We start from the raw sequence: 14,632 nt of genomic DNA, 5'->3' as shown, positions 1-14,632 counted from the left end.
CGTGGCAAAGTCTTGACGGTTAATAACGGTTTCGTTTGCTTCGCCAGCAATGAGAGAGAGAGAGAGAGAGAGAGAGAGAGAAAATAATGCACGAAAGGCCGTGAAAGTATTTACAAAATCATTTTTCCCCGTTGGTAATTAGCTTTCGGGAGAATAAAAATTAGCTCTGACGACTTGACTGTCCAAGTTTCGCATAGCTGTATTAATATGTATGTATATTATGTATACGTAATAGTTATACATATTATTAAGTTTCTACATTGTCAGGCAATTCAACTATGTAATAATGCTTTATGATATGTCTTTATTATATTCTTACATCTTTTAGCACTTGGAACCTTACTTATATCTACATTTACCTGTGTATATACATACATACACTCTGACGAAACGAATTTATTCGCTTTCTCGACGTGGATGCTAAAAGATATTACAAACGATCGAAGGAAATATTACAGCTAAATTTATGCAGCTTTCAAAACGGTTCTACAGCTATCAAAATATTTCACATTTTATACCACAGGTGAACGTTAAAAATTTTCAAATAATTGGCAAGCCGGTAATAAAGTCTGAAACGATTGCAAGTAACGTTGTTCGCTCGTTTTTTACTTTCGATTTTAAACACACGAAGCGTATAAGTAAGGTTCTAAAATTTGACGAACAATTCATTTTGGCTTTTGTCAAAATCGTGTATGAAAATTTAAATTACATAATCAATATTTCTAATAAAATAATTGGTTGGTGTCATTTTTTTTCTCCTCCTTCTACGCGTACAATGTAATTTAACTTACGTGTTTTTCTGCGTCTGCCTGCCTCTATGGAGGTGTGAGTCGATCGTGTTACGTGTACACATTTATCCTTTCTACACGGAATGTAACGGCGTTGATTCCGAAGGAGTAGAACAGCTGGGTCCAAGAAAAAAGAGTGATAGGTACGTACCTACGATAGGCATTGGGCAACTATAATATGCTTATACACAACTATCGCTAGATTTTTCAACGGTTTCGTCGAGACTAGACGAACGTTCCTTACAATAAAATAACAAATGATATAATAAAAAGATTGAAAACAAAGTTATATCAAATACGTCGATGTATGTACTGCAAGTTCAAAGTTTGAAAAAAAATCAAGATATCGAAGTTTGCAAATTTTGAAGTGTCTCACTTCACGGACGAATGAAATAAACTACAAGCAAATCAAACCTGCGTACAAGCGATTTAAATAAAAACTATACGTCATACAAATGCGTCTATGTCTAGACGCTGAGAGAAGAGAGAAAAATTGTCGAATCAAATGAAATAAATATTTATTTGCGTCCATTCAAGATGCGTTGGTCTGAACCAAGTGTTTAGTTGGACTAGGTACCTAAATCAACTAGACATTTGGCTAGATCAACGGATCTTAAATTGACTCAAATGAATATTCAATTCACCGCCCGCGACCGCACATTTAGTTGATTCAACGACTTTTTTCTCTCAGTGTATGTATACGTATACTATATATACTATATGTACGTATATTATATTGCACTAATAATTTTTTTCCCCTTTAACTACATACGTGTACATACACATATATATATATATGTGTGTGTGTGTGTGTGATTTCTGTAGTTTATTTTATTTTTTTGCTTTTTTTTTTTTTTGTCGACTAAAAAATACTTAATCCTAAGCGCATATGTACAATTTAAAAACGACCTGTATTCTATTTCGTATTTATAATATTTATAGGTATTTAATATGTATGCGTGTGTGTGTCCGTATATTATACGTAGTTATCAATATCAATTTACGACAACGGTTTCCCCCGCAATACTATTCGTATCGTCTCTTTGATCATCGTTTAGGTATCGCTATTGCTTAATTTCGTCGCCGGCATTGGATTAATTAATCAACGTCGATTACGCACGGCAGTAGGTATATGCAACGCCGCTCGCATAATGCGTAAGTAATTATTCCGGTTATGACAATGTGGATTTCAACGGCCGGACGTGAGATGCGATCGGCACGCGTGAAAGCGTTACTAGTTCGTTGCCAAACGGGATAAAATAAGTAAATCGTTCGATGGAGAGATATGATACAGGATTGGGACGAAGCGCTTCTTAATTCTCGTCTCGTCTAATTTCAGGCTAGATCCGATTACTATACGATACCTCATACGTAAATACGCCTGTATATGTGATCCTACGTACACCGACCCCGTATATTATTTATATACATATACAGAATCTAGGTGATTACATTATGTCATAGTACATATATGTACAAATTTATGCATAGCATCGAGATCGCGATTTTCGATCACGCTTAAGGATCGATTAATCGTTTCTTTCGTTCTTCACCTTACTCGTTTAAGCTTTTAATTTATACATATATGTATGTATATGTATGTATTATATGTACATTGTTGTTATATATATATAGGTACTTCGGATTTGAAGTGATTGATTATTTTTTTTTTTCAAACTTTTCTTTTTACTTCTATATATACTTCTATAACCATATATTTATTGTTTTATTTATCAGATTAATTTTCTAATAATAATAATAGTAATAATAATCATAATAATAATAATAATATTCTATGATAAATCTACGGTGTATTGCTTCATTATGATATGATACAGTCTTTTTACTGATTGTCCAATATCACTACGTAATTTTTATATTTATACATATACAACGTATATCCGTATATATACTATGCATGTATACAACGCATACGCTTACCGTGTAATTACGTATGGAGGTATACATATACATAGTGTATAATTGATTATTATTTTCACACTACTACACTGCACCGAGCGTCATATAATTTAAGTTATAATAATTGTTACGTGTTTAATTGTTTATTATATTAGTATATTAATATCACTTCCAGCACGGACTTTCCGCGCTTCGATTTTACAATAAATACATAAGGTATAATATCATGTGTTCCAATTTTTATTCTTTCGTTTATTCGTTTCTTTATCTATTTAATGATTACGTTTTGTTTCTCTTCATTTTTCGGCGTACCTTTTCTTCGCTTTTTAAATGACGCTATTTTTTATTTTTTAACGTTTTGTTGTTGTTGCTGTTGTTGCTGTTGTTGTTGTCTTCTTTCTTCAAATTTTATACAGTGCATTATTACGTTTTAAATTGTACTTTCCAAATGTTTAATCGTTTTAAATCGTCCATCGATATTATTAGTATATATGTATATATATATATATATATATACACGCATGTACGTATATGCGTATATGTGTATATAACGAAAACTTAGTATTATTACCCGTTCACCCGCAAAATTTCAACTGCAAGCTAAGGTAAGGTACTGCATATACACGCTACGTAGGTAAATTGTAGGTTTTTTCGTGTCTCGTAATTCTTACAACTGGTTGCGATCGCTCGTCGTTCAGCCATCAAGGAGAAGTTATTGCAGTTTCAAAGGACCAAAAAAAAAGGGGGGGGGGAGGCGATTAAAAGTATAATATACCGGATCGATGAATATAAATATTGTTTCGTTGTTCTCCGCTAATTTAAAGCAAATATCTACAATCTGACTAGGAGGTACACAATATCGACTAGAAAGTATAATATTTCTTTACCGATTCGATCATATAATCTTAGACATAGGCAAGAAATACGTATCACAGGTCCGCAAAAAAAATATTTTTCCGTCAGCTGCATGGGATGTTTTTTGGTAAATATTATTCTGAATTCAAAAATGATTTCCATTTCCCTCCGTCACGCACGGTATTCTTGAAAAATACAAGGTGTTTGCATAAGACACAGCGTAACAATAATGAAAAACACCATCATTTCACTACAACGAACCAAGCAACATATCTGATAAAATTAAACAAACAATTTCTCTACGAAATGTATTTAATATTCCGTGTTCATTCTTTTCGCCCACGAAACCTTTTCTTCTTCTCTTTGACAGACCGTTAAACAGGTTTGTATTTATTCTCGAGTCTCACTCTCGATACACATCAAACGGAAGTAAGAAATCACTTTTGCAAAGAATTTTTCTAATCAAGAACAGGATACCAGATTTGGAATAAAAATCGGGAGTTTGACTGTAAATGAAACTACAAGCACGAGTTGAATAAAAAACCTGACGCGATGCAACCTTTTGAGTATTCTTTCCGATTTCGAACCCCGTGCAGTTGTTCGGTCGCAGACCCGTGTGATCGGGGATCGCGGTTTCGCTTTCATCACCCGCAACTCAACGTTCTCGGCTGTAAGCGAGAGCGACCTACGCAGCGCGATAACACCTTCGGTCACAGAGGGTATAAATTCGGGGCTACTCGAGGGTCGGATCCAGGATATCCGTGGCCTGTGGCAAATTGACTATGGGCCCGCCGTCAGCCCTGACCGAAACTCCGTGGCGCGAGTCTAGGGCCAGCCCTGATACTCGCTAAGGGGTTCGGGCTTCGGTTCAAGGTTGGGCGGCGGGTACAGTCAGTTTTGCTGTCACAAGCCGCCCTCGGGTCAATGCTGGGCGGCGAACTTCATGCGCTTCTGCTTCTGCCGCTGGTTGCAGAACCAGACCCGAACGACGTTCTTCTTGAGGTCGAGCTTCTCCGCGATCGCGGCTATCTTCTCGCCGGACGGGCGTGGCTGGACCGCGAAGTAGGCCTCGAGGGACCGCTTCTCGGGGGCGGCGATGCTCGTCCGTTTCCGCTTCTTCTCGCCGGCCGGAAGTACCGAGGGCGCGTCCGGGTCCCGCCGCTTGTTCTTCGCCTGGGCTTCCGCCTCCTCGAGCCACGCCTGGAGGATCGGCTTCAGGGCGATCATGTTGTTGTGGGAGAGAGTCAGCGACTCGAACCTGCATATCGTCGACTGGGACAGCGCCCCGACGCCCGGGAGCTTAAGGTTGGCCAGCGCCTTGCCGACGTCGGCTTGCGTCACGCCGAGCTTTATGCGACGCTGTTTGAACCTCTCGGCGAAGGCCTCGAGCTCCCGCGGATCCGTGTCCGCGTCCGGGTGAAGACCGGCCGCCGCCGCCGCCGCCGCGGCCGCCGCCATCGCCGGGTGGTGGTGGGGGTGGGGAACCGTACCCCCTATGTTTGCGTGGTGGTGGTGTCCCATCATCCCGTTCATTCCCCCGTACACCGAGGGCCCGTGGATCCCCCCGTGGTGGCCCGAGCCGCCCCCCGAGCTGTCCGACATCGGGGTCAGCGTCGTCATCGAGTTCGCCGGGTCCAGCATGTCCAGGCTCTCCATCCCCGGGTGGCTCATCTGGAACACGTCGAATCGCTGGTCAATTTTTAGAACATATCGCCGGTTTGTCCCGGAGTTAAGAGATGTTGTATCCTTCGACGTATCGTGTATACCTACGATTAAGCTTACACATTGATCATTGACATCGTCATCCTGGCTCAGGATTGACCGATTGTAAAGGAGCTTCGATTTGTTACAACGAAGAATTCGACCGTTCATAGCATTTCGCTGTTTTTCCTGAACCATAAAATTGCTTAGAACTTTGGGAAATTATGTACAATATGTACACGAGGGTGTGCTGAAAAATAAAAAATAAATCTTTTTTTTTGCAAACCTGCATCAAAACTTCGGTAACTTCTCAACTAGAATATCTTAGCCAAATATGAGCTCTGAATATTGATATTTAGAGATGCCTGTTTTATTTTTTCCATATTTCATTCAAATTACAGGTAAAAAAAATCGGATACTTAAAAAAAAAAAGTTTCTCGTAAACGACTCGACTTATAAAGTATCTAAATACTTTCACTTATAGGAAAACCGGTTAAAGTAATAAAAATTCTGTCTTGGTACTTTTTATAGAGTGAGTTTCATATTAAATTTTTTTTTCCCACACCCTAATGTTCATGGAATCAGGCAACATTGGGTCATTTAGAAACATTACCTCAAATCAACGAGTATATTTTATATACAGTAATTCTATCAACTTTGCGAACATTTCAGAGATCGTTCAAGCACAAATGCAACCTCTACGATAAATTTCCAAAGTTCGCTACGATTTCGTCGTCCTAATCAGTAGACAAAAACATACGATGTAAAATGTGATTCGACCCTTCGATCGGTACACCGTATCGTTGACATAAATTTTTAGCAACCGTCGCTGTACTTGAACTCGAGGGACATAATATCAAAGAAGAATACGAAGGAGTTATCGACACGATCGGAGTACCTGTAACTAATCAATTTGATGGTTCCTTCCGTTACATCGCCGTTACATTGAATTCTACGAAAAAACAACACGCGTACTAACTCAAAGGGAATACGGAAGAGAAGCAGTGGTAGCGGTCGGTGATACGAAAGACGGCAGTGGTTTAGTCGAGTGTCGGTCAGCCGTCCGCCCGGGAAAGGAGTAAAAGGCAGACGGCCGACTCGCGGCCACTTTTACTACTGCAGCCTGCAGCGTCTTCGCATTGAGCGGTGGTGATAAAGGCTCGCGTGAGTCAGCCGGGGGCTGGAATCGGCTGCTTTTAGTACTTGCAGGCGGTGCTCCAGTTTCCTGAAGGAAATAACGGGGATACGCGAGTCAACCGCAAACAGGGCGAACGAAGCGCACGTAACCTGCATCGAGATAATCGCCGGGCTGCACGTTCGTGCGGTAGATCTGCAGCTCCGCGTCGACTTTGATAATTCAATTTCCGACTTCCCCATTTTCGCTCCGGGCAACGGCGCTTGGGAATTCAACCTGGAGGCGGAGGACCGCCGGTGCAGCAGTCGATGGTCTTCGCCACGCGCCTACGCGATGGGGGATACAAAGTGGAGGGGCGGAGAAGGGAACGGAAGGGAAGGGAGAGGTCTCGGCCTGGCTATCTATCTCCGCTCTAATCAATTTGTATTATTCTACCAGGGCTAACATCAACTCTTATTCAATCAAAAGTTAAGAGTTACCATTGTTCACTTTGACCGGGTAAAGCTTGTTCACCCTGCAGCGCGCTACGATCATCCCGTTTGTACGAGTGTACTACACGTTGCCTTTGGTGGTATATTTTCGTTACCGCTATTCGTTCTAATTTGTTTTTCCAGGTGGTTTTTAACGGTTTACACGAAACCCCGGGTTTATTTGCTTTACCCTAATTCACGTACGTAATGTACTTTTATACTTTACATTGTACCCAATTGCACTGTATATTACCTTGCGAAATTTATCCGTACATAGGTAATGTATACAAAATTGAAATCCCGAGTTCAATCAACATTACCTATTATACTTTACAGCCGTAATAAAACGAACGAGTTTCACTTTCTTCTTTATCTCAACCAGTGTGCGTATGACGAGTGAATAATAAACGATTGTCTACAAATTATTACCAAGCATCAAACCGTACTCTAAAATTATCCGCGTATGAAAAAATCGGAATATAATCAAGTGCCTGGTACAAATTTAACTCCTTCGTCGTCGGGGCACGTGCACCGCGATCCTCCTCGATCCGCGAAATTGATCATTACTCTGCACAGTAGCGAGATACACGCGGCGTCAACATATCGTGACACGAACTCTCCCCTGCAGAGCGCACATAGAACGGGGATCAGTTTGCCTTCCGCGTAATGGTTAGCGTTTTTATGGTGTTCAGGATACGCGGGAGCTTCGCGGCGTCGTTGCGTTACAACCACTACGCACAATTACGCCTGGCACGTGCGACCAGGAGCGCGTATACTACTACTATCCTATACATACCGTATATACCTACTATCTACATACATATACAACATATATATGTATATATACGCAGAGCGTCGCGACGCCGCGGAAGGAATAAGGCAGGCAGGCAGGCGCCCTATCCGCCGTGTAGTACCTACATCGACTCGCTGCGCGACCCCTTACAAATTATTTATGAGCTTGCTTCATATTTTTTCCTCGATCCGCCCCGCGCTGTCTTCTAAAAATCCCCGCTCCGAGTTTTTTTCCTCCTTTTGTACGATACGCCGCAGGTGAAATGTCTCCAAGACGAGACGTTCAGCTTCCGAGGCCCCGCGTCATGATTGCTTGCATTTTCCGTTTTAGTTTGTTTGCGGTTTTTTTTTTTTTTTTGTTTTTTTTTTTGTCGTTCTTTTCGCGCGAACCGGAGACGCTTCGAAATTTTCCCCAACACGCACTCCCGCAGTACTATTGCAAGGGCGTTGCAGCCAGACTCCGGGGACCCTCGCAATATTTCATCATCACGGTGACGCGCCGCCCCGCTGCGGCAGGGGTTGCAGGGTTGTGCCTGTCGCACTTCTGCACCAATCCCCCGAAAATACGCGTGCCTTATGCAGTGGACATGGGTATACGAAACTCGTTACAAGGGCTCGTGGGCACGGGGACAGAGGAGACGAATTACTTTATTGAATTCGCCACCGTGCCCCGCATTTTGTGAGCTGAAACTAGTGATGGAACGAATATTCGCATTCGCAAAACGCGTGCGAACGTTTTGCGAATGCGATTGTCGCAAACGCTGCATATTATGCTTACAAGAATTATGAAAATAATGATAAATCAGAGAAAAAACATTAGTTTGACGATGAACTTTTATCATAAAAGTTTGTCTTCACGTTTGAATCACACTTCTGACCCCAAAATTAATTTCTTACCATTATCAATTTGTCATTAAATAATTAAACAAACAATCGACTTGGTTCGGATCAGCTCGGTAATTTCCGGAATAAAATGCAAACGGTGATAATGTGTACCTGCGACTTGCATGGTGTGCCTGTCGGTCAATCAATCGTAAGACTCTTGGCCATAGAGAAATGGCACCATATTTAAAAATGTATATTCGCATTCGCATTGGCGAATACTCTAAAATTTGCGGAGCGGTACGTAGATATCTACACGTGCAGATTTCGCCACGGTGTTTGATCGCCATCTGCTGCTAGTCGAGATCAGCGCTCGTTTAAAACGGCAATTAGGTGGAGAAAAAAAAGAAAAAAAAAATTAAAATAACTAAACAAAACGCGTGAAAAATAAAGCGAAAAGCGGACTCGCAGAGAGCGCGGCGACGAGGTTATAGGTATACCTGTAACACATAAATCGTACCCGCTGCTTGTCACGCGACGAGCTGAAAAGCTTGTTTGTTCCCGATTCAGTCACGCCACGGTCATTGCAGGTACTTCTCAAGTCTTTTTTATCATTTTTTCTCTGTCATATCTTGAGTTGTTCTTGAAACAAAAAAAAAAAAAAAAAAAAAACAGATATTCTCCCGCCATGATTATAACCGCGGAGAAGTTGACATTTTTTTTTCACTTGGAAAATAATCCGGCAATTTAGTGCGTACTTAACCCTATCCTAACCACCTTTTGCCAATTTTCTACCCCCTGAATCGTCGATTCGCAAATTGTCTGATATATTGCGGTGGAATTAACTCTCCTAGATCGATGCACATGCGATGCATCGGCCGAAGATGTGGCGCCGAAGCTGCTTTCGGTCAGTGTGTATAACAAGAATAACAGGGTCCATATATATATTAGACCGGCCTTTCAAACAAATGTTTATTCTGCAAGTTGAAAAATCTCAAGTTAACCTTGAAAAAAGACGCTCATAGTTTCAATGCTCTATCTCAGTATTAAGAGGTGCCGGTAATTGTTTTTTTTTTTTTCCATATATTCCACAGACCAATTTCTAGGATATATGTTTCTTTGGACGCCACGTTGAATATTCCATAATGACAAATTGAAAATGTTTGAATAAAGAGTATTTTCTTCAATCCCAGATGTATTTGTCTACCGTTTGATTCTTTTCTGAATCGTTATAAGATTCGAAACGATCAAAGTTTGAAAAGAAATAAGATCTTATCTTTTGAGAAAAAAAACAAACAAAATACAAAAAAATTACCGACACCCCTTAATAGTGATACAGTGGACAAAAGCTTCGAGGATCTTCTTTTTTCAAGTCAACTTAAGATTCTTCAACTTGGAGCGTAAACATTTTTTTCAACGGCCAGTCTGATACGCATATTTGAGTGTCTGGTATACGCGCTTTCGAGAACAGCACGAGCTTCAACGATTTCGACGCGGGTATAAGGGACGCGATGTATTGACAAGGAGCAAACAGAATTAGCCGGGTTCGCCGGGTGGTTCTCTTATTTGTTTGTGTTTGGAATCGCTTCTGTCTCTCTTTGTCTCTTCCCCCCCCCCTCCCCCCCTCTCTCTCTATCTCTCTCTCTCTCTCTCTCTCTCTCTCGCCCTCCGGCAGTCTGTTCGTTTGCTCACCAACCGTTCGATCATCGAAAGAAACTTGGAAGAAATGGACTTTTCAAAGTACAGAGCAAACGTTGCAGATTAGCTATTATAGCAGCCAGGCGAACCGAGTGTAAAAGCGTTGTGTATCCACTCGAGGCTTTTCATCGTTGAAACACGATCAAGACCTGATATTAAGCTGCACCAGCTGTCGTCAAGCGAAAAGAATTATACTTACTGCGCAAAATATAACACACATGTGTAAGAGTCGCGAGAATGCCGGGCGTTCATTTGTCGTGAAAAAAATGTGTGAATATTGAATGCGCGGAAAACAGATACGAATGAGTACAGTACGTGGAACGAGAATGGAAGAAAAGTAAAAAATAAAAAAAATAAAACAAATTAAAAAAAAAGAAAGTAAACCGAGAGTGAACCATGAATAAGCTATCCCATTATCGCTTCCTCTTTTATTCAAGTGCCTCACTTTAACCCCGTGTCATTTCCCCGGTAATTTTGACGTGTGTAACATTCGACGTTTCGAAACCGGAAACCCGGTGAGCGAATGGCGAATATTGCCTCGAGGTAATAAAATAAGTAGATTATATACTTTGGTTTCGGACTCACAAAGAGATGTGATTGTACCTGGTGATGTGGCCGGTTGTTTGGGTGCGGGGTTGGCATGTGGGCACCGTGATGGTAAACCGCCACGGGGTCGTGCTTCAAGGGCATCGGGGTGCCCGCGTTGTGCTTTCCGAGGTCAGCAGCGAGGGCTTCCGCTCGCGAGAGAAGACCATCCTGAAGACCTCCGTTCAATCCGCCGAAGATGTCACCCTGGAATTCGAATGAAATCGGAGGTTAGCTGCTGCGGAATGGGAAAGCTTTAAGCTGAGCTTTTGAAGTGGCTTGGACTTAGGGTGCTCCTTATTATCCAGATCTGTGTTAAATCATTCGAGAGAAATCTGTGTAAAGTTTCAAGCCTCTGGGTCAACTGAAACACGTGCCTCTAAGCTCCGAAAGTTTTAAATATAAAATACGTGTAGGTTTTATAAGCAGTTATTTCGTTTTCTTTGACTTTGGTATAAATTGGGGGACCGATTTAAAATTTGGCAGAGTCGTTGCTTGTAATGATAGGAATAAACGTTGAAAATTTCAACATTTTTATAATTATTTTTCCCTTATTCCCTACAAGCCTGATAAAAGTGACGCTGTCGAGCTTATGTATAAAAGGAAATATATTATAAAATTACGATAAAATTTTGAAATTTTCAAGCCTCGTTCCTATCATTATAAGCATCGACTCTGCCAAGTCTCAAATCGGTTCCTTAATTTATACCAAAGTCAAAGAAAACGAAATAACTGGTTATAAAAACTACACATATTTTGCATTCATGACGTTCGGAGCTCAGAGACACGTGTTCCAGTCGACCTAGGGGCTTGAAACTTTACGCAGATCTGTTTTTCTGCGGGACGTCCCGATGAAAATTTTCCCGACTCCCAAATAAGTACCACCATAAAGCAGGTAAACGTAATTCGAATTCAGCATATAATGCGTAGGTAGAACCACGAATGCGGGTATATTTATGACGAACCGAAGAAGCCTGCCGCGAGGGTGCTCTTCGATCAATGTTTCACGTGAAAACCGCCACCGGTCGTGGCCTGCTTCGATTATTTATGAGCTCGGGGCTTCTTTCCGTACAACAGTCTACCACTTTACGTCGTAAACTCTAACGGCCTGCAAACGGCCGGCCAATCCGCGGCCAATTGATACGCGATCCGTGCCTGTATAACGATCGTCGAATCTTGAATCTGATGAGGCGATCAAACATGGCCGGTACACGGGCGGGTTTGCGGCGAAGAGATAACGACCGGGTAAAAACTAATTGAACGCGTACCAACCGTACAGTAGTAGGGTTGACATACTTGCAGCCGGTGCTGCACGCGAAATTCACCCCGATGCGGAGGGCCGGGGTTAACGGTGATAGTTTGATTTTACGCTCTTCAAATATTCATGGACACGTAATTCATGACGCGGCGCTGATAATGCGGACAGACACAGAGAGACACTCGAATCCAAACTCTCCGCCACGGCGTACACGAAACGCTTCGACAACCGGCACGCAAAGTTCGAGCCAGCGTTTCGTTCGTCACGGCGGTTAACCACGTCAAGGAATTACGGAGGTAGAATGAAAAAACAAAAAAAAAAACAAAAAAAATTACAAGAACAAAACAAAACGAATAATCGGCACAAAACGTAAACCGAGGCTGCTGCTGGACGTGAACGTGGAACGGTAAGAGAGAAGCGACGGATGGCGCGGGGTTCGGTCATGGAGATAAATACCAGACTTAAGTGAGACTTAACGGCGTAATAAATCCACGGGAGCGGTTGTCCCGAAGACGGAGTGCCTCCCGCAGGTTTTCCTCGCTCCTTCGGGGGATGCGGGGAAGAGGAGGATCTCCGACGTGCCTTTGTCCGCGTGTATAAACGCGGGGCGAAGAGTGAACCGGCGCAACTCCTGATACAGATTGGTCTCGTTAGCCATCGTAGTTAACACCCCGGTCTTCGGCGAACTTGTTGCTGCGGCGATCCTGCACACCCTCCGCATCCGGGACTAATAGAGTCATTTTTCGAAACCGGCCGAAGGCACGAGACGCCATCAACCTTAGACCCGCGGCTCTGACACTCTCCTCTCAGCTGTTGCCCCCCGAAATTAGCCAATTATCCTGCAGCCGAATCACCGTCATTCTTCACCACACCGCGCCTAGCTGTTACAGCTATCTCTTCAATTTCACCGCGCAGTTATACCGTTCAAGGAATATCCTCGGAGTCTGCTTCGCGGTTATAAGTTCGGAGGAAAGCGTTTCTGCACTTTTTCCTGAATTTTTAACGCTGTCTCTCGGACCGACGGATTTGTACGTGTATACGTGGATCGAATGTTTCTGAATTCGAATTAATTATCAAGAAGATTCGTGGATAATTAAGCGAAGTTAGCATCGCGCGAGTTCCTCTGCAGGAACGCTTTCGAACGTGACTAATTCATCCGGTGCATGGTTATCGAGTTACGGACAACGAAAAACTTTCAATATTCATAAACGAACACTCGTACGAATTAATCGAGGAACGATTCCAATTTATTCCGTCGTACGGAGAATCGAGCGGTGAAGTATAATCGGTTATACGTTCGACGTTATATAGCGTTGCGGCAATGTTGGAGAAGAAACGGCCGTCGTTTGCAGCGAAACAATTGTCACAAGGCTCGTATCTCCACCGTTAGATATCGGAACGAGCGGCGCTACAGATTGAAGTTGTAATTCAATGTTTGAAGCAAATGAATGTTGTTAACTAAAATATCGCATCATACGCGGGCTCGCAGTGATTGAAAAACTGAAATTGGACCTAATGAGTCGTTATTTTCCATCTTCCAAATACGTTTTTCCCATTTTCTTGGCACGCGTTGGAATATTTTGCACTAAGATAATCGGAAGGATGATTCTTGTCGCTATCATTCGATATACATCGGTGTTTTTTATATTCGAATAACGGTTCAGGAAGATACGCACATTTTTAAACGAAATCGTGAGTTGGGGCAAGTTTTCACACGTGACAATCATTTCGACTGTTTCGTCGTTTTCCAAGTCTCGGTCAAGTTTTTCGGGATTCTCGGAGTTTTCGGAGTCTAGGTCGACTGTTTCGTGGTATCCAGGACGGAGAAAGGAATTATTACTTAAAAATAGACATTCACAACTTGAGGTTCTCACATGAAAACAAGAAAACAAAGGTGCGAAAAAAAGTATTCATAATTTTTTACCAGTGTTCGTCATTTAAAATACTTGGCATCACACTCCGTGATTTCTTTTTTTTTTTTTTTAATTCGAAAAACTATATTCAGACTTGCTTCGGAACAACGACGAAATTTCTCCAGTCGCGCAAACGATCCATCCACATTGCCTCAAAAAAACCTAAAACTCGGAGAGCAAAAAGTGTGACAATTAACTAGCACCGTTCTCTCCTACATCGAGAAGCGAGGCGTGTCTGGTCATTTTGCACCATTGCCTCAATGATCTGGGGCACACGTCACTCATTATTTACATCGGATGGTGAATTTTGTATAATCCGTCCCAGCCGAGTCTGAGCCGAGCGGCATAAATCAGGTTTGCGTTATTGGTCTGGCGCACAGCAAATGGGTCATAGCGACAGAATTGAAATAGACAATGCCTGCCGCGTTTTCTCTTCACGTCGCCGAGCCGCTCGCTTCGGACGAAGCGAAAGACGCGGCTGAGTATATGAAAAGAAGAGAACTATCCGATCCTCAAGTCCGCGGGCTGCGGCTAAGTGACACTTGGCTCTTTTTACGGCACTCAACTTGGCCCGTACCTTATACTCCTGGCGTTATCGTGTATCTAAATAATCAATTTACCTCCCGACCATAACCGTAACCGCGAGTTAGCTGCAGTTTTATGTCAGGCTCGTGTCGCTGGCGTCGTTTACAGAC

The 14,632-nt window shown here is 42.4% G+C and overlaps 1 protein-coding gene across 3 annotated transcripts in view; it reads right to left on the bottom strand.

Annotated features, from left to right (window-relative positions):
* Positions 1 to 1,606: 1,606 nt before the first annotated feature.
* LOC124298546 (inhibitory POU protein) overlaps positions 1,607 to 14,632 on the bottom strand; it is a 38,437-nt gene continuing 25,411 nt past the window's right edge. For 2 of the 3 annotated variants that reach the window (XM_046750711.1, XM_046750709.1), the window contains exons 3-4: positions 10,767 to 10,973; positions 1,607 to 5,234 (exon numbers count right to left, since the gene is read on the bottom strand). In XM_046750711.1, the coding sequence (XP_046606667.1) occupies positions 4,485 to 5,234; positions 10,767 to 10,973 (957 nt within the window). In that variant the 3' untranslated portion in view covers positions 1,607 to 4,484. The remainder of the gene's footprint in view (positions 5,235 to 10,766; positions 10,974 to 14,632) is intronic. The other variant, XM_046750710.1, reaches the window with a different exon arrangement.

This window comes from Neodiprion virginianus, chromosome 2, assembly GCF_021901495.1.
Source record: "Neodiprion virginianus isolate iyNeoVirg1 chromosome 2, iyNeoVirg1.1, whole genome shotgun sequence".
Taxonomy (NCBI): Eukaryota; Metazoa; Arthropoda; class Insecta; order Hymenoptera; family Diprionidae; genus Neodiprion; species Neodiprion virginianus.
Note: the sequence above shows the minus strand (reverse complement) of the source record. Positions and strands in the feature narration are given on the sequence as shown.